General features: G+C 47.9%; 2 protein-coding genes and 1 long non-coding RNA gene across 8 annotated transcripts in view; 2 read left to right on the plus strand and 1 right to left on the minus strand.

The window, feature by feature from the left end:
- ISY1 (ISY1 splicing factor homolog) lies at positions 1-13,189 on the plus strand. The gene is made up of 11 exons (XM_062007966.1): positions 1-136; positions 320-342; positions 1,860-1,911; positions 3,686-3,751; positions 4,506-4,548; positions 4,698-4,810; positions 6,602-6,719; positions 7,466-7,588; positions 9,845-9,954; positions 11,178-11,264; positions 12,605-13,189. The coding sequence occupies exons 1-11, from the start codon at positions 134-136 to the stop codon at positions 12,710-12,712; spliced, it is 846 nt and encodes a 281-aa protein (XP_061863950.1). The 5' UTR covers positions 1-133; the 3' UTR covers positions 12,713-13,189.
- LOC133626809 (uncharacterized) lies at positions 6,953-8,863 on the minus strand. The gene is made up of 2 exons (XR_009819773.1): positions 8,296-8,863; positions 6,953-7,563 (listed from the first exon to the last, which is right to left on the minus strand). It is a non-coding gene; the product is annotated as an uncharacterized LOC133626809 (long non-coding RNA).
- LOC104560799 (haloacid dehalogenase-like hydrolase domain-containing 5) overlaps positions 12,789-19,342 on the plus strand; it is a 17,152-nt gene continuing 10,598 nt past the window's right edge. For 2 of the 6 annotated variants that reach the window (XM_062007960.1, XM_062007961.1), the window contains exons 1-4: positions 12,789-12,876; positions 13,213-14,307; positions 14,833-14,913; positions 18,494-18,703. In XM_062007960.1, the coding sequence (XP_061863944.1) occupies positions 14,107-14,307; positions 14,833-14,913; positions 18,494-18,703 (492 nt within the window). In that variant the 5' untranslated portion in view covers positions 12,789-12,876; positions 13,213-14,106. Of the gene's footprint in view, positions 12,877-13,212; positions 14,308-14,832; positions 14,914-16,211; positions 16,372-18,493; positions 18,704-19,342 lie in introns of those variants that run through there. The other 4 variants (XM_062007962.1, XM_062007963.1, XM_062007965.1 and 1 more) reach the window with 4 other exon arrangements.

A 19,342-nucleotide genomic window follows, 5' to 3' on the forward strand; every position in this document is an offset into this window, starting at 1 on the left:
TCCGGGGTGACGAGGCGTGTCCTTCCGCCATCTCTGCGGCGCGGGGTGTGCTGAGGGGTGCGCGCGGCTGAGGGGACCGAACCGGACCCGGACCGACCGGAGCCACCCCGCCCGGACCCGTGCGACTGTCGCCATGGTGAGCGCAAGGCCTTGCTGCCGGCCGCCCCTGCGCCGGGGCTGCCCCTCGGCTGAGGCTGCAGCGGGTGAGCGAGGCGGCGCGCAGGGCCCGTTCGTGCCTCCGCGGCGGCTCGGCTGAGGCCGGGCGGCTCGGCGCTGCCCAGCACCGGCGCTGACAGCGCGTCTGTTTGCTCTCTTTCAGGCTCGGAACGCGGAAAAGGCCATGTAAGTACGGCTGGGCCTGTGCCCGCGCTCGCACAGGGCGCTGCGGCCCAACCGCCGCTTTGGCGCAAGGGCTTCGGTCTTCTACGCTTAGAGCGAAGCTTTGTCCTTCCAGCCCTGCGGGTTCCAGAGATGCATCTGGGTGCTATTGACACCAGACTTCAGAGACGTCTCATCGTCAGATTCCTTAGAGTTCCACCCCATTTATAGACACCGAGTCTCTGTCCCCATCTACTGTTTCACACAAGCATGGTTTGGACTTCTGAGTGATGAACGATGAAGGAATGCAAGCACAGGCTTAAAAGTATTTAAAAGCACTAGTGCTGTTAGTGTGTTGTGCAGACACCTCTGAGCAGGAGGCCTCCAAAATCAGCCTGAGAAGCAGCTGAGGGAGGGAGCCTTACGGCAGCAGGACAGTTATGTTTTGGCTATAAATTGTGGGAGCGAGCAGAAAAGCAATTCCAAAACAATTTAAGCAAGGCCACAGTGCCCAAAGTCAGAGAATTGCTTCATTTCTCTGTAAGGTATATCAGGAGTGTCCTTTGCTTTTTCAGTGTGCACACTGGAAGGAGCAATCCCCTGTGCACCCAGTGCTGTGATAGCTGATGTCAGCTTTCTAAACCGTAAAACCTGGTTCTGAGAGTTCTTTGCTGTGGCATTTCCATAACAGTATCCTGTCACTGCTGATGCAGCAGCATCCTGCACATTTGTTATGCTGCCTGGGACTCTGTCCATATTTGCTTTCAGTGCAGAGCCACAGAGATGATGGAGTGGAGCATCTGCCTTGTGATGAAAGGCTGAGGGAGCTGGGGCTCTGCAGCTTGGAGGAGCCTGAGGGGTGACCTCATTAATGTTTACAAATACATGAAGGGTGGGTGTGAGGAGGCTGGAGCCAGGCTGTGCTCAGTGATGGCCAGTGATAGGACAAGGGGAAATGGGGACAACTTGGAACAGAAGAGGTTCCAAAGAAACACAAGGGAAAACTTCTTCCCTGTTGAGGTGAGGGAGCACTGGCAGAGGCTGCCCAGATGGGCTGTGGAGTCTCCTTCTCTGGAGACATTCCAACCCAGCTGGATGAGTTCCTGTGTGCCCTGCTCTAGGTGGTCCTGCTCTGGCAGGGGTGCTGCACTGGATGAGCTTTCGAGGTCCCTTCCAACCCTTAACATTCTGTGACATCTGTGTGCAGTGGCTTATACCCCCAAGCCCTGCATGCCCAGTGGGACTCACTCTTCCTCCCTTTGTAAATCCCTGGTAGTTTAATAATGCTTTTGAGTATCTAGTTGAACATGTTGTGCTGGTCTAGAGACAGTGACAGCAGGAGGGATGCACAGCATCTGTACACAGCCCATGGGGTGTGGAGCTTGTGTAGCTGTGGTGGCTAGCTGGAAGAGATAGTTAATGGATATGTTCAAGCCTTTGTTTTCTACAGAGGGTAATTAAGTCCACAACAAACACCCAGAGCAAAACTTGTTCCTGGTGGAATGTAGATTTGTACAAGTGTATCTGCTTCTTTTCTTTAGGACGGCCTTGGCAAGATTTCGTCAAGCTCAGCTCGAGGAAGGAAAAGTTAAGGTATGATGTAGGAAACCTGAAGTTTTCTTACCTGTAGCCAAGAGTGGAATGCAAGCCTTGAGCACTGTGGGAAGGGTCATGTACTGCAGCTGTCCTATGGGATCCCATGGTCTGGGAAGCAGCTGAAGCTGCAACTGTATTTCACAGTGACACAAACCAGAAATGGTCAACGGAATAACTAAAGAACTAGAGAACTAAATAAACTTTTAGACAGTGGGGGTGTGTGTATGTTCCAGAGGTGTGTTGGCTTGGCTGCTGAGAAGAAAGCACAGATTGAGCATCCCTTAATTTCTTTGATGTACTGTAGACAGTATATGTAATCATTTGGAAAAAGTCCCCACCAAACTATGCCAGTGCTATAAATAGAGGCAGTGTGCTGGGCAGAAAAGGAAGATTATTGTTGGGACTGAAGTTACCTCCTCCTGCAACTAGTTACACAAATTGAGTACTTATTTTTGCTGACAGCAATCACAAGGGTTGTTTGGATTTTTTCCCAGAAGAGGCAGAGAAATCCTTTTCATAATCCTGTTCATTGGTACTATGCTGACAAAACAGTAACCATGAAGCAGAGTTCCTTCGGGGTCACTGTGGGCTCGAGGCTTGCATGAGACCCAACGTTGGCATGTTGTTAGCCCAGCACATGATAGCTGTGCATCAGTTCATAACTGTCTTTACTGTGATGCAGCTTTTTGGGGTTTTTTATTGGTGTAAAATTGACTCTAAAATGCATTTAGCAACTTGGTAATTTCAAAGAACAATACTGAAATAAATGTGTAGGTAAAAGAAATCTATATCTATTTAAAAATAGCATATATGTATTTAATATAGATAAAAGAAGTAGCACCCCAAAAGCAACACAGAACCTTAAAGACTGATCCTCAACTATCTCTGGGTATTCCTGTACATTTTTCACTGAATCATATGGAGGGCTTCAAGACCCACCTGGACACGTTTCTGTGAGACCTGATCTAGGTGAACCTGCTTCTGCAGGGGGTTGGACTGGATGATCTCTAAAGGTCCCTTCCAACCCCTACCATTCTATGATAACTCACATTGCCAGACTATTTCTGTGGAGATCCAAGTGTTCTCAATAACTGCTTTGGACAGGTTGGCAATTCTACATTGTGGATAGCTAACAAAGGGATTCTGGAGACTGACTGAAGTGTCCTGTGTTTGCACCTTAAGAATTGATGTTCTACACATGAGTACAAGCAATGTTAAACAGTAAAGTGGAAAGTAACAGCTTGGGAAAACCATAGTGAAAAAGAGTCCATCAACAACAGCCAGAGAATAAGATGGGGTGGAATTTCCATTATATTATGTGAAGAAAGGCTTTTTATATGTAAAAGGTAGAGCCTTGAAAGTGCTATAAGGAAAGGGAGAAAATACCTCTGGGACTCTGCGTTCAAGGTGAATTATTGGTTTGTGTAAGCAAGTCAACCAAATGTGAAGGAGGCTGGGGAAAAAGGTGGTGCAATTCAGCTGTCCTAAAGGAATGTTATTTGGATTGGAGGGGATTGTGAGGTGTTTAAAAAAAACAGGTGTTTCATTTTGTCTTGGATAAAGTGGATTCAAGAAGGTCCTTATACTCTGTGGGAGTTTAATTTGGCAGGGCTGTAAATGGTCAGTGTTTTCCACTTCCTGAAAATCAGTGGGAGCAAAAGGCACTGGAGCTTGGCAGTATGGTTTGGGGTTAATCAAGCAATAAAGTTTGCATGAAATGTTGTGAGTATCTAGGTTAAAAATTCATGGTGTGTGGCTTTCTGTCAAACAGGAACGAAGACCTTTCCTTGCATCAGAGTGTAATGAATTGCCTAAAGCTGAGAAATGGAGGAGACAGGTAATGTCAAGCCATAGATGTTTCTAATGTTACAGTAAGCAGGACTCTAGCACTTCCTCTTTGGACAACCTGCTTACACATTTGGGTTTTTCAGGCTCCTTCAGTATGCTGACAGTTCAATCACAGAATAGTTTAGATTGGAAGGTCATATAGTTCACCACAGTGTTCAAAGCAGATCTCATCATGTCAAGTTGCCCAGGGCCATGTCCTACTGAGTTTGGAATATCTTGAGGGGTTTGGATTCCACAGCTTTTTGGGGCCTCTGTTCCAGTGTTTCAATACTTTATTAATGGATTTTTTTTTGCCCCTCTTTGAGTTTAATAAGAATTTTCCCAGTTCCAACTTGTGTTTATTGCTACATGTCCATGTGTCATGCACCATGAAACAGTTTGCCTCTGTCTTCTCTACATCCTCCATGAGCTAGTTGAAGACAGCAACAGGTTATTGCACCATCTTCTCTTAAGGTGGATCAAACCCAGTTCTCTCAGCCTTTCTCTGTACTTCAGGTGCTCCTGCCCTCATCACATGTACAACTGTAAAAATGTGTCCTTGCTTTTCAAGCTTCTGCAGTACTTGTGCCTGAATAAAACCTGTGCTGGTATTTGGAATTGATAGGCTCAGGTTCATTTTGTAGATCAAGGAGCCAGTTTTGAGGTTGCATTTTTCTAGGGGTTTGGGGTTTTTTAGCCTTTTCTAGGTTGTTTCTTTGGTTTGGGTTTTTTAGAAATGAATTTCTGTGTTTTTGTTGAACTAGATCATTGGGGAAATTTCCAAGAAGGTGGCACAGATTCAGAATGGTAAGTACAATTTCTGCCTCTCCAGTCCTAAGCAGTTACAATAAAAGGACATTTCATGTGAACCATACTGTTTGCTTTGCATACGTTCTGGAATTGCTCCAGTGCTTCTAGTGAGTTGCCTAATTCATTGCCTTATTCCCTTCTAACAGCTGGCTTAGGTGAATTCAGGATTCGGGACCTCAACGATGAAATAAACAAACTTCTGAGGGAGAAAGGACACTGGGAGTTCAGAATAAAGGAGCTAGGAGGCCCTGACTATGCTGTGAGTGGAGATTATTTTACACTATGTGGTGGTTCAGCTTAAAAGTGAAGTGGCTAAGGAGAAAAATCTGTGCAGCATTTAGTTAACTGTGTATTACTTGGCTAAATTTCTTAGAGATGAACTTTGGCCAGCCCTTAAAAACATGGGGTTGTATTAGAAGGTATAGTTGTGGCCATGATGTGCAGATCAGGCTTTTCATTTGGAACACTGCTTCAAGTCTACCTTGACTTCAGCAAGGCTTTTGACACTGTCTCCCATCACATCCCCATCAGAAAGCTCAGGCAGTGTGGCTTGGATGAGTGGATGGTGAGGTGGATGGAGAGCTGGCTGAATGACAGAGCCCAGAGGGTGCTGATCAATGGCACAGAGTTGAGTTGGAGGCCTGTGGCCAGTGGAGTTGCACAGGGATGGGTTCTGGGGCCAGTCTTGTTCAATATCTTCATCAACCACCTGGATGAGGGGACAGAGTGACCCTCAGCAAGTTCCCTGCTGGCACCAAACTGGGAGCACTGGCTGATTCCCCAGAGGCTGTGCTGCCATTCAGTGGGATCTCGACCAGCTTGAGAGTTGGGCAGAGAGGAACCTCCTGAGGTTCAACAAGGACAAGTGCAGAGTTCTGCATCTAGGGAGGAACAACCCCATGCATCAGCACAGGCTGGGGGTCAAACTGCTGAAGAGCAGCTCTGCAGAGAGAGACCTGGGAGTCCTGATTGATAATAAGCTAAATATGAGCCAGCAACATGCCCTCGTGGGCAGGAAGCCAATGGCATCCTGGGATGCATCAAGAAGAGTGTGGGCAGCAGGTCAAGGGAGGTTCTGCTCCCCCTTTGCTCTGCCCTGGTGAGGCCTCATCTGGAGTCCTGTGTCCAGTTCTGGGCTCCCCAGCTCAAGAGGGACAGGGAACTGCTGGAGAGAGGCCAGTGCAGGGCCACCAAGATGATCAGGGGATTGGAACATCTTTCATACGAGGAAAGGCTGCAGGACCTGGGGCTGTTCAGTCTGGAGGAGACTGAGGGGGGATCTTATTAACATTTATAAATATGTAAAGGGTGGGTATCAGGAGGTTGGAACATCCCTCTTTTCTATAGTAGATAATAACAGGACAAGGGGTGATGGGATGAAGCTGGAACACAAAAAGTTCCACTTAAGCATAAGAAAAAACTATTTCAGTGAGGGAGCCCTGGCACAGGCTGCCCAGAGGGGTTGTGGAGGCTCCTTCCATGGAGGTCTTCAATACCTGCCTGGACACGTTCCTGTGTGACCTGATCTAGGTGACCCTGCTTCTGCAGGGGGGGTGGACTGGATGATCTCTAAAGATCCAACCCCTACCATCCTGTGATTCTAAGGGCTCATAAGGGTTTGCAGCAATGGTTTGACTTCACCCATCAGTGGGTGATTTTCTGTAGAACTTGGCTCACCTCGTTGCTACTGAGAATGACATAGTAAGACTAGCTCTTACTTACAAGCCAACATGTGTCTGCTTGTTGTCAGACCTGGTAGTGTTTGTGCACCTGGTATCTGAATATACTAGTGCAGAGAACAGCAGGTGTGGGTGTTTTGTCAAGGGGAAGCAGGAATGGGCACTCCGTGGTTTGCACCGCTGTTTTAAACGTGATTTGGAGTAGAAGCAGAGAATGTGTATAGAAGTGAGCTAGGAGGGCATTTCCCTTGTGGGCTTGCTTGAACTGCTTTAGCCTATCTCTTCTTCTCAATCCTTTAATAAGATGCCCAGGAGATACGAGATGCAAGAGGAATACAACCTCAATCAATGAACTCTTGTTTGTTTTCCAGCGGATTGGACCAAAAATGTTAGATCATGAAGGGAAAGAAGTTCCAGGAAACAGAGGTTACAAATATTTTGGAGCTGCAAAGGATTTACCAGGAGTTAGAGAACTTTTTGAGAAGGAACGTAAGTAAATAGCAGCTCTTCTCAGGCACAAGTCTGCATCGCAGTGTGTCTGGAGTTCAACTCCTGCTGTGGTACGTGTAACTGCATAGTCTGGCCTTAGATTGCCTAAGTGAAATGCTGGACACAAGTAATTAAGTAAATGCTGTTCCTTTGGCTGTTGGCACTTTAATAGAAGAACTAGAAAGGAATCAACTCTGTTTTCTACCAGGAGTTCAAATTAGCAAAGACTAATGTTCTATAGAAAGCTTCAAGATGACTTTATTGATTAGTTCTAAGTTGTATTCAGAGTTCAGAATGTTTGCTTGAATATAATTGTAGAAGAAGGAATCAGCTTTCACATGAGGCAAAACCATGTGTAAGGGGATAAAGCTTTGTTTGGGTTTGTCATAGAAGGAGTGGGAATTGCTTGGGCCTGAAAAACGAGGCATGCCTGCTGAATCAGCTCCTTGCCAGCTGCACAGGCAAGTTGTGGCAAGTACAGGATGGTCTGGGGCAGCGTGGGATAGTTCTTTATTTGCTTGCATACAGTAGTCTTGCTCAGTATTGGTGGGGAAATGCCCACACATGAGTGTAGAATTGCCATGGGCTGGGAATTGTGCAGTATGGAGCACTGGTGCCTGAGCAAGGTGCCTGTTGCTGCTGGGAGGTCCATAGGAGCCCCAAATGCCTTCCAGCCCCTCCCAGTCTCTTATTGTATGCCCAGCAATCTCGTAGGGACTCAGGGAATGACAGTCATGTTCTTTCAGCCCTCCCACCACCTCGGAAAACTCGAGCTGAGCTTATGAAATCCATTGATGCAGAATACTATGGCTACAGGGATGAAGATGATGGTATCCTGGAGCCACTGGAACAAGAACATGAAAAGAAAGGTATGTGAGGTTTCAAAGCAGTATCAATCAGGCCAAGAAGGGGTAATGGTGACCTCTGAAGCCGATACCCTTTTTATCCACTCTGTGGGCATTGTTTCCTGCTGGGCTGTCAGATTTCATCTGTCAGTAGGTACCCAAGTCACTATTGTGTCAGGCATTTCAGGGCTGAGGTGCTTTAGAGCTGACTTTCATATTTACTGTTGTTAATGATTTCATGTTGTCAGCAAGTGATTGACTATTGAACCAAAATCTCCTTTTTTCCCCTCCCTTTTTTATGCCTAAGAGTGTAAAAGGTAGGTGGGACATCTGTGGAACTCAAGCAGTTTTCTCCCTCTTGTATGAAAACTGCACCATCTGCTTCCTGTCTCACCTAATTATCCATTAACAGCTGTTTAGCTTGATTGGAGATTAGAGGGAAAACCCTGAAGTCTGTGTTGCCTGTGTTAATTTATCTAGGTCATCTCTCTTGGAACCTTCACATGTTTGTGACTGTTTATTCCTTTGAACCCCGTGCTTTCTTAGTGGATAATATTTCTCCATGTGTCTTAGCTCTGTAGCTTGCTTTCTCCTGATTCAGCTGGTAAAGACATCAGGAGTATGAGTCTTGATTCTTAAAACCCTCTTTAAATTCAGCACTATGTGCCATCTCCTGGTGTTTATGTGGTTTTAGGCAAGAGGCCACACACCCCCTTCCTTTAAGGGCTTACCTGTTTTCTAAGTAGTTCTTTCAGTCCCTCTGGTGAGCAGTGTCTAATCTTGACTATCTGTTGCTGTTTGCATTGTGTTTGCTTTATGATCTCTTCTTCTGAAGCTTCAACTGCTGGCAGATCCACAGTGTTTTGTAGGAAAAGATCCTGGTGTAGAACCTCTGACAGGCTGTTTCCCAGAACACAGCAGATAAAACACTCAGATTTTGCTTCAGTGGGGCATCTTTTTGTATAAAATTCTCTCTTTGGAATTGGAGAGGAAAACTTTAATCAAAACTAGGTGGTCCTGCTCTGGCAGAGGGGTTGGGCTGGATGATCCTTCAAGGTCCCTTCCAGCCCTTAAGATCCTGTGATCTTCATGGTGTTGTATGTTGTAGATCATGCCTTGTCAGTTCGAGTATAGGGCAGGGAGGAAGAGGGGAGTAAAGGAAATACTTGGCTTATCTGTGTCCTGCAGCTTAGCCTAGAGCCTCAAACCAAGTGTCCAGCAGCTGCTGGCAGACAGCTGATAGCAGAAGTTGTGTGGTGCACTGCTCCCAGAACAGCCACTCTGTGTCCATCTTGCACATCTTCATAGTTGCAGACAGGAGGGGAGGCTCATCTGGATTCCTGTGGTTATTGAAGAAAGTGGTGGTCTTTGGTGCCTGTGCCACGTGAAATAACGAGGCTGGAGATGCTAACAACCAATAGATGTGCAGTTAATGTACTGTTAATGCACAACAGCCAGGATTCCCTCAGGGTCACTTGTTTTCTGGGCACTTGTGATTTTTTCACCCTGTTACCAGAAGAGTGAAATTTTTGTGAAACAAAGCGTTGGAAAACCTTACTTAATTTGGGTGATTTTTCTGTTAGGAAACCACACAAAAGCCCAGCCATGTGCCACTGATTAGATCTGGCATTCTCAGGGAGAGAATGTAATGTGGAACCTTTGAGAGCTGGGGGATGAGTGCTGGCTTCTGTTGATGCAGGCATCTCCTACTGCCTAGTTGCATTCCTCTTGCACCTCCCTGGGATTTTTATACACAGGCAGTGTCACTGATGAAGCTCCTTAAAGCTTGCTTTAGCATTCTGTTATGTAGTAGAGATACAGCAGCCTAACAGCTCCTGACTAGCAACCAGTTACACAACTGACAGTGCTGCAAAGTAAGAAAGATGCTCTGTGAGATGAAGAGAGACTTATGTGGGTGGTCTCTGTAGGGAGTGTTATCATGTTTAATTAACTACATGCTGATCAACATTCCTGTAGCTGTTGGCATGCTGTAAGAACTATTTAGCCTGGTCATGTCACCCTTTGTTGCTCAGCTCAAAAAGTAGGTTGATGTTTATTCATGGCATTTAGAATCTAACATGTACCCAACTTAAGGCATTAGCAAGTGCCACAGTAGCACTGGGGTTTGCTCAGACCACCTTGATGTGTTTTACTAGATTAAGTCTGTGTTACTGACGTAGAGGATTTAAGTGAGAAGTCTGTGTGTTGAGAAGCTTTGGAAATAGGACTCTGCTGCTTTCACTTGCTCTGATACACTTGCCATTTTCCTTTGGTAACCAGTGATAGCAGAAGCAGTGGAAAAATGGAAAATGGAGAGAGAAGCACGACTTGCAAGAGGTGAGGAGGAAGAGGAGGAGGAAGAAGATATCTACGCTGTCAACGATGATGAGGTATGTGGTGGTGAAGGTGATGGAACATTGCAGGTCTCTACACTGCCTTCTTGGACTTACAGCAGCAGGCAGGTTCTCAGCTCTATCCTGCCCTTCTCTCTGACTCCCCGTAGAGTTGTCCCCATTCACTACAGGTTAGCAGTAGATGAGTACACTTAGAATCACACAATGGTAGGGGTTGGAAGGGACCTTTAGAGATCATCCAGTCCAACCCCCCTGCAGAAGCAGCTCCCATGTAGATCAGGTCACACAGGAATGTGTGCAGGTGGGTTTTGAAAACCTCCAGAGAAGGAGCCTCCACACCCTCCCTGGGCAGCCTGGGCCAGGACTCTCTTCACAATTCTCACACCCTCACTTAGTGCAGGACTGGACAGTGATGAAGGCTTGCAGCTAGAAAAGACCTTTTACTGGAGTGAGAAACAACTAACAGCTGAGACCTTGTTGTGGTTTAGCTGTCAGTGCCTGGATTGCTGGTATTGGTAAGGCAGGATGTTGTTAGCACTGATCAGTCCTGCTTGGAAGTACAAGGAGTTCTGTGATTGGTACAATTTCACAATGGCAACACACAGCAAACCCAAGAGTTGCCAGGGTCTTGCTCATAGCTGAATCCTGATACAGCAAGGCTCTGCTGATGCTGCAGTCACTGCTGGGACATGCCTCTTGGTTCTCTATTCTCACTGCTTCCAGCGCCAGTCAGAGAAGTGAGGGATGTTGCCACTGCTCTCCAAGATCTGCAAAAGGGAAAGGAAACTAGTTCTTATTTCACAGTCCATGCCTAAGTGGGTTTATCACAATAATAATAGTAGAATAGTCCATGGTTAAAACTGATGGTTCCTTCAGTATCCTGGTTTACTTGCTTTATCCATGATTCATAACCCCAGCACTCGCTCAAGTGAGAGAACACAGTAGTACAGAGCTACACAGGGAAGTGAGATGTATATTTTTAAAGCACTTGCTTGCTTCTTGGTTAGTTGTCTCCTCTTTGGTTGATAGCTTTGCTTTGGCAGCCAGAGAGCCAAGAAAGCAATAACCTGACAATGCTAAGGAGCAGCATCTGAACATGATGTTTGTCATATTGTTGTTCAGTCCTGTTCACCTGCTTGTGTGTAGAGCATTGACTGTGCTCTACCTGGTTCCTTCTTACAAAGCAAATAAGAAAGAGGGTTTTGATGACACTTTTAGAAAAGTAAACTTGGTGTGGCTTAATCTTTTTCTCTTTTTAGTCTGATGAGGAAGGTGGCAAGGAAAGAGAAGGTGAAGAAGGCCAACCTAAATTTATTGCACACGTTCCAGTGCCATCTCAACAGGAGGTAAGGCATCACAAAATTCAGTTGCAGAGATGCTCTCTGGCTTTTGAAAGATCTTAACTTATGGCAGGTCATCAGTAAAAGTCAGCCATCCTGACTGTTTGCCATTTCTGGGACTTGACTCTGCAGCTGTTTAATCCTCTTGCAGATGCCATGGGACTGGTGTCATTGCTGTAGCCCATTTCACCTGAGAATTTCATAAGCACTGCATAAATTGGAAAGTGTTGTTATGATCAAGATGACCCTGATTGTGTCCATACTGTGTTTATCTGCTGACAGTGTAACTGGGGAGGGGGGCTTAAAATTGAAGGGGATTGTTTCTGAATTGCAGGGTTTTGCTCTCAGAAGTTTCCTACAGTTATTTTAGTGGCATGACCGTGAACAGACTAATATATACCCTAGAGCAGTTCCAAAAGAATGTAGCTTAACAGTGACAGGTGCTGGAGTTCTGTACCTTTTGGTAGGTACACCTTTAGGTCACACAGTGAGTGGTGGCTTGCCCCCTGCTGCCATATGTCAGATGCATTCTCCTGGGAAGTCATGATCCTGCATACTCAACAAAATATGCACAGAATGGATCATCAGAACTGCAGGAGAGAAATAATGATTAAAGACATTGCTCTCTGGCCAACAAAGAGAGCAATACTGAGAGTCAAAACTGTATTTCTAGGAGATAACCACTGATGTACATAGCAGTCTTTTTGAATTAGACAGTGGTCAGTATAATCTTCTCTGGTTTTTGTGGCAAATCCCTCCATATCTGGTGCCTGTGGGATTATGACTTCTAGATTCTGAAATAAAGTTAAGGCTCAGCACACTTTTGAGAGATACTGTGTGCACTTTGGGCAAATAGAAGTCATACCTGAGATTGGAAAGTGTGTTGTGGGTTGCTATTGGTAGAGCTTCAGAGCCACATATTGTGGAACCTGCAGACAAAGTTGAGGTCAGAGGTTCATAGCCCTTCACTCACTGAACTGTAACTTCTAGTGTGACAACTCCACATGTTCTGCTTTTGTTAAAGCACTGTCTGAGACAATTGTTTGAAACAAAATTGAAGTGACTGTACTGAGAGCAAAATAAAATGGCAGCTGTTGTCCTCATCAAGAAGGGCAGGGGCATAGGTCTGAAATGCAGGCATCTGCTTTACTGCCTCTTTTGACCCACAGGAACTTCAGTTGGGTATTAAAAAAGATGATCCTGACTCATCTTAATTCAACTAGTACACCCTCTAACTTTCACAGTCTGTTTTCTGTGGTTTTCTTCCTCCTGCCTCAATAGCTAAGTATGTGAGAAGTCTTGGCATCTCAGTTAAGCTGAATGTCATCCTATTTTTGTGTTTGCAGATTGAGGAAGCTCTTGTACGGAGAAAGAAGATGGAGCTGCTTCAGAAGTACGCCAGTGAAACCCTCCTGGCACAGAGCGAGGAGGCAAAAACACTGTTAGGGTTGTAGCACTGCACCAGCATGTCCTGGCTTTTGCATAATCCATCTAAAAACAACAGGCTCCCATGTTCTGGTAGCAGACACTTCTAGCTTTGAAAGCTCCTGTGGATGTTAAGAGTGAAGCTGCAATGTGTTGGTGGTGTCACTGCTGCTCTGCCCGCTGTATCCTGACTGTAAGTGTACACTTCTTTCTCACATTGGGTTTTGCTGAGTTGAATCCAGAAGTAGCTTATTCTGTTGTACCTGGTCAGGCAAGAACCTGTTTAGAGGTGCTTTGATGGCAGATCTTAGGAGTGACTTCTAAGTGGGTTTGGTTCTTTATATAACACGTGCAGTGTGTCCAAAAGCTGTTGCCCTTTTAGTAGCTTGTAACAGTGCCTGGGTGAATTGCTTCAATGCTGGATATTTCAGCAGCACTTGTAAATAACACCCAACTTTGCAATACCTTGTTCAAGTATTTGTAGTAAAACTTCCTTTACAACCTGATGTCTTGTTTCATTCTATCTCAGAGCTTTGTGCTGTTTGCCTGATGGTAGCCAAAGGGTGGGAGCTCAGCAGCTGTCCACACGACGCCCCGAAGCTCTGCATCGCTGCTGTGTGTCCTGTGACAAGAGACTGCTCACAGCTGTGCCTCTTGGGAGTCTCAGGGGTGACCAACGTTGTTACATGGGTCTGGGTGACTGGAACTGGGCAGCTGCAGCTGTGGAGTAGCAGTGCTGTCTGAGGAATACAGGATTTAACAACCAAGCAACCAATTGGTCTGGGATTAAACTAAATAGTTTGAGAGTATTTAGAGTTTCTAGATACTCTTAGTATTCAGCTCTATTTATTGTAAATAGTTCACTCCAGAGCAATCAAAGCTCTGAATTACAGAGCAAGCCTTGTCTCTCATGGTTTAAGTCACCAGACAAAAGAAGCCTTGAAAAAGTGGATTAAAATCTCTTAAAAAAGAGAATAAATCAAAACCTCAAGTACTGATAGCAGGCAGCTAACATTCCCAACACATCTTTCTCTCTCCCTGTTAGCAGCTTAGCTTTCTCTGCTTTTTAACAAAGCAGCAAGTGAATATGTTTATGATTTATCATTTGTTGCAAGCATCTCTCCAAAGTTGTTCTTAGTTTTTGCTGCAACCCCTCAAATGTTCTGCTCTTGGGTTTAGAGAAGGTATTTTTATCCACATGCTCTCCATGTTTGCTGTCAAGGCAACGCTGACCCAGAGTTCCTTCCCTGAAACCCCTGGCCACCAAGAACTGGAACCCCTGTGCCAGCAGGGTTGTGCTCTGGCAGTACTGGTTGTATGCATCTGTGGCATAGGAGACACAAATCAAAAGGGTAAAGGCAGATCAAGGACAGAGTGACAACGACAGAAGGATAAAAGGAATAAAGAGAGAAACTGAGACACAATGGTAATTGCTTTTGTGCTCAGAGGAGTAGCTACCAGCCCTGAGCAAGACCAAGACACACACAAAGATGCTTCTGAGGCAGTGCTGATCTCTGCTGACTCACAGAGAGCTGGAGTAAATGTACAGAACTGCAGGATGGAGCTGTGCAATGCCAGCTATGGCTGCTGCTTGAACCCACTGTACTACACAATCACTCTGCAGGTCTGTGCACGGAACATTTTGAAGCCGAATGCTCTTTTGGGCTGCATCTGAGCCAACAAACTGCAGAGTAACTGTTTGCCAGCAGTGGCCTATAGCAAAATGCTGCTTGTGCAGACCCTGGAGTTTGGTCTGGGAAGCTTCTGTAGCCAAGTCTCAAACTGATCTTGTAGCTTGTCCAAGGGAATGAATTGGTGTGTAGGCTCAGCAGTAACTCTTCCTTAGACATGTGGCTGCTGTCAGCTGACTGTTTGTACCAGCTGTATAATGCCTCAGCCTCCAACCTGTCAATGTTTCTCTAATGTCCCTTTATCCACGCTTATGTGTAGCTTGTTCTCTTGTCTGCTTCAGAGTTCTGCACTGTGCATGATCCTGGCTGGAGCTTTGGGGAGATCACCTCCCTAATTGTCCTCTGCAGCAGTGTTGGCTTGCTTTTGAGTTTTAGAAATGCATTCAATTCTGTTCCATTTATTGCCAGCCACATAAGTGGTGCAGACTGAATTACACCTGCCTTGGTCTGTGTCTCAGGGAGTGCAGTGCCACCACTGGATCAATGTCTCCCTGGAGTCTGAGGGCGTGGTGAGGAGAATTTGTTGGCAGCACGGGGAAGTAAGTGGATTTACCTAATCTATATTAGCAGAGGAGCAACGTAATCAGAGAGCTCTGCAGAGCATCCATTAACTGATGACATTTTGTGCCTGTTTTCACACTTTATAGTCTAGTTGCTGGGAAATACCTTTGCAATACAGATTGAAGGTACTGCAGTGTTTGGGTAACCTCAAAGTTCTGGTGGGCAGCAAACTAACCATGAGCAGCAATGTGCCCCTGGGGGCAAGAAGCCAATGGTATCCTGGGGGCATCAAGAAGAGTGTGGGCAGGAGGGCCAGGGATGTTCTGCTCTCCCTCTGCTCTGCCCTGCTGAGGCCTCATCTGGAGTCCTGTGTCCAGTTCTGGGCTCCTCAGCTCAAGAGGGACAGGAAAGTGCTGGAGAGAGGCCAGTGCAGGGACACCAAGATGCTCAGGGGACTGGAGCATCTTCCTTCTGAGGAAAGGATGCTGGACCTGGGGCTGTTCAGTCTGGAGAAGAGGAGACTGAGGGGGGAATCTCATTAACACAAGGGTTTAAAAAGTGTTTGTCAGGAGGATGGGGTGACACTTTTTTGTCCAGTGACAGGCAAGGGGTAATGGGATGAAGCTTGAACACAAACAGTCCCACTTAAGGAAAAGCTATTTCAGTGCTGAGCTGAGGGAGCCCTGGCCCAGGCTGCCCAGGGAGGGTGTGGAGGCTCCTTCTCAGGTTTCCAACCCCACCTGGACACCTTCCTATGCCCCCTGAGCCAGGGGAACCTGCTTGAGCAGGGGCTTGGGCTGGAGCAGCTCTGCAGGGCCGTCCCCACCCTACCATTCGGGGATGGTCTGTATACAAATGCGTTTTCTCTGAGGTGCTGGCAGCCGGACACGCCGCCGGGGCGCTATCCCGGGGCCGCTTTGCTGCTGCTGCCGGGCTGGGCCGTGTCCCGGGGCCGTGTCCCGGGGCCGCTTTGCTGCTGCTGTGGCCGGGCCGCTATCCCGGGGCCGCTTTGCTGCGGCTGCGGCGGGGCCGTGTGCCGGGGCCGCTATCCCGGGGCCGCTATCCCAGGGCCGCTTTGCTGCTGCTGCTGTGGCCGGGCCGTGTCCCGGGGCCGCTTTGCTGCTGCTGTGGCCGGGCCGTGTCCCGGGGCCGCTTTGCTGCTGCTGCGGCGGGGCCGTGTGACAGGGCGCCCCCCCGCGGCCGCGCCGTGCGCCTGCGCGCTGCGCCGCGCTGTCCGGTGCCGGTGTGACGTCACGCGTGCTGGCGGCGGGGCGGGGCGGGCGCTGCCGCCCGCTATAAGGGGCAGCGGCGGCTGGGCCGGGCCGGGCCGGGCGTTGCTGCCGCTGCTCCCCTTTGCCCTCCCCGCGGCCGTCATGCGGCGCACGGTGCCGCCGCTCCGCGCTCTCCTCAGGAGCCCTGCGGCGGGACGGCCGCCCCAGCTGCCGGCGCTCAGCGGGCTGTGCGGCGCGCCCGCGGCTGAAGCGAGCGGCGGCGGGGTGAGCGAGGGCGCGGGCCGGCGGTTGTGTCCCGGGAGCGGGCAGGGCCGGCGGGCGCTGCCGGTCGCTTCCAGGCGCGGGGCGAGCCGAGCGGGAGCGAAAGCGAAAGCGCTGCGGGCGGCGGCGGGGCTGTGCCGGGGCGCGCTGGGGCCGCCCGCGCTGCCTGAGGAGCGGCCGGGGAAGGGGGCGCGGGCCCGGGCGCAGCGGCGGCTCCCGCTCCTGGGGCTTCCCCTGCGCCGAGAGCCTTCTCCTCCTCCTCACGGGCCCCAGGAGGCTGTTCCCGGGGCTTCCTCGCCGGTGCCCGCTTTGGCCCCACGCTGTGAGGAGAGTGGGACAAGTGACGGCCGCCGCGAGTGTCCCTTTATGGTCAAGAGGGAGAGAAAGTGGCTCTTTGCTTTATTATTTCCTTGCTGGATATACACTGAACTCCATTCTTAGTTCTTTTTTTTCGCTGTGTACTTACCAAACGCGTTTTTTCCTCCCTGCGCTGCCGTTCAGTGTGAAGTTGGTATTTGGAATCTACAGATAGAGAAATGAACACAAACACGGCGTTTACTGCAAAACTATTCCCATCTAGTTTCAGTAACGTTACCTGCCGGCTTGCAGAGCTCTGCAAGACTACGCTGTGTTGTCAGCAAACCCGCAGTGTCGGTTCTGCAGCAGTTGGGTTGTTTCAGAGGTAGAACTGCTGAACCTGTTGCTGACAACTTGGAGACAAGGGCTACAGGATTGTTTAAGTGGAGGGATGGTGACTATATAAGGGAGAGCAGAGCTTCAGGGGGAGTTCTAGCATGTGAAACTGAAAATACAAACCTCAGCCCAACTGCTGTATTTGAGTCAATGATAAAGCAAAGTATTGCAAGTGTTGATTTCATTAAATTGGGCCCAAACTCCTGGGTTTTGGAAGCGTGTGCTGTGGTTCTAGCGAAGACAACAGGGCTGCGGCTGTAGCTACATCACCTTTCAGGTAGTGGTGGCAATGTCCATCTCTGTGCTGTACCCAGCAGCAGGAAAAATACAGCAAATAAATAATTGATGAGGAACAAAGTGCTGCTTAAATAGGCAAAGTGCTCTTCTCCCTGGATGGGCAAAGCAGCTGGGTCACTGTCAGCATGCACCCTGAGGCAGCTGGAGTAGCAGAGGCTGTCTCGCCTCCCTTGGCTCGGCTCCCTTCTGTCACTCTGCTCCCCATCATGCTCAGTCTCAGCACTTAATCTCTCACTCCTTGTTCATCAAATTACGAAAGAGGGGATCTCAAGTCCCAAAAGTCATCAATTCCATTTTAGGCTTGGGAGAGAAGTTATGGATCCTTTCTGGTCTATTGTTTTCAAGCTGATGTCAGTAATGGTTTCACAGCTTGACAGTCCTCTCACTGTCTCCCAGCTCATCTTCCTTACCCCTAGTCAGCCTCTGGCTCATGAAGTCCAGCTCTTCCCTTCTTCAAAGGCAAGCAAGGAGGTGAACTCCAGTAACTCACACAGCAGCTTTGTTTAAGCAGACGCTGACTTTACTGACAGCCTTTACACGACTAGCCTGTCGTGTGTAAAACTAAAGATCAACTGAATCAATGTGCGAGGAGCACGGCAGATATTGAGCTGTTGGCCCACCTCTTGTGGAAGAGTACAGGTGGCAACAAGGACAGTTTCAGTATCTACACATCTCTTATGGGAGGAGCCAAGTACAATATATTTGCATTCCAGACCTACCTGGTGCTGAAAAATGTACTTTTGTTTATGTTGATAGTAGGTTAGTTGTTTATTAATATTCTGTGCATGGAAATGATGATTGGAATTCATTGGAGTTAGAGCAAGCAGAGGCATGATTTGCTGACACAGCAGCATGTATTTTTTTACCTCTTTTGGCCAATTTAACTCAATTTGTCCCTATCTCTGAAATGTTCTGCAGCTACTTGGAAAGCCAGGTAGAACTCCCGAGGCTGTGTGCACGAGGAGAAGGGACTGGTAGTGCTCCTTTTCCCACAGTGGGTGTTGTGGATGAGTATGTCTGTAAGGCACATGAAAATGCACAAGCTAAAAACCCCTTCCTTCTCCATGTCTGTTTGCTTTGGGCTTTGGAAGCTCCATCCAATGCTCACAACTAATATACTCTTTCCTTCTGACAGCTCAACATACCTCCATCCTTTGGCTTTCTTTTTGACATCGATGGTGTTCTGGTACGAGGAAAGACTCCAATTCCTGCTGCAAAAACAGCCTTCCAGAAGCTGGTGAATTCTCAGGGACAGTTCTTGGTGCCTGTGGTATTTGTCACCAATGCTGGGAATTGCCTTCGCCAGAAGAAAGCTGATCAGCTCTCTCATCTGCTGGGAGTTCCAGTGAGTGGCAGAGCTTAAATCCTGCTCACTTAGTTACTTACAGTGGCTGTGTGACGTGTATTAGCTTCCCTTAAATGCTGCTTAGTTAATCAGTTTTGTTTTTCCCTAAGCCCCTCTGTGCTTTGCTGGAGGAATTACAGCAGTAACAAATGCTGTCCAAAGCTAATGGTATTGCCCTTGCTGCAGGTACTGATTTTTCCAATGGCAGAGCTAATGGCAACAGTATTTCTTTGCAGTGCTGTTGTTGTGGCAATGCATCTTGTCTTCTCCTTGGGTGTACAAAAATGTGTGTGCCAGTAACATGAAACTCTGCTCGAGCAAGCTGATTGTCTTCCCTGATAACGTGCAGGATGGGGATGCTGGAGTCACTGTCCCTGGAGGAGTTTCAGTGATGGGTGGATGTTGCACTGAGGGAATTGGTCTAGTGGTTGATAGGGCTGGGGCAAAGGCTGCTCTCCACGAGCTTAAAGGTCTCTTCCAGCTGAAATGATTCTGTGATGCTGCCTCTTTTTGATACAAGTGATAAAACTTCTTTCCTGAGATTCGTGGGCAGTGTGGGCTGTGGGATGGCTCCATTGTGGAGACTGTTGAGCATTGCTGAGAGAAAGCCATAAAGCCAGTGAAGTCATCTCTGCAGTG

This window comes from Colius striatus, chromosome 15 (assembly GCF_028858725.1).
Source record: "Colius striatus isolate bColStr4 chromosome 15, bColStr4.1.hap1, whole genome shotgun sequence".
NCBI lineage: Eukaryota > Metazoa > Chordata > Aves > Coliiformes > Coliidae > Colius > Colius striatus.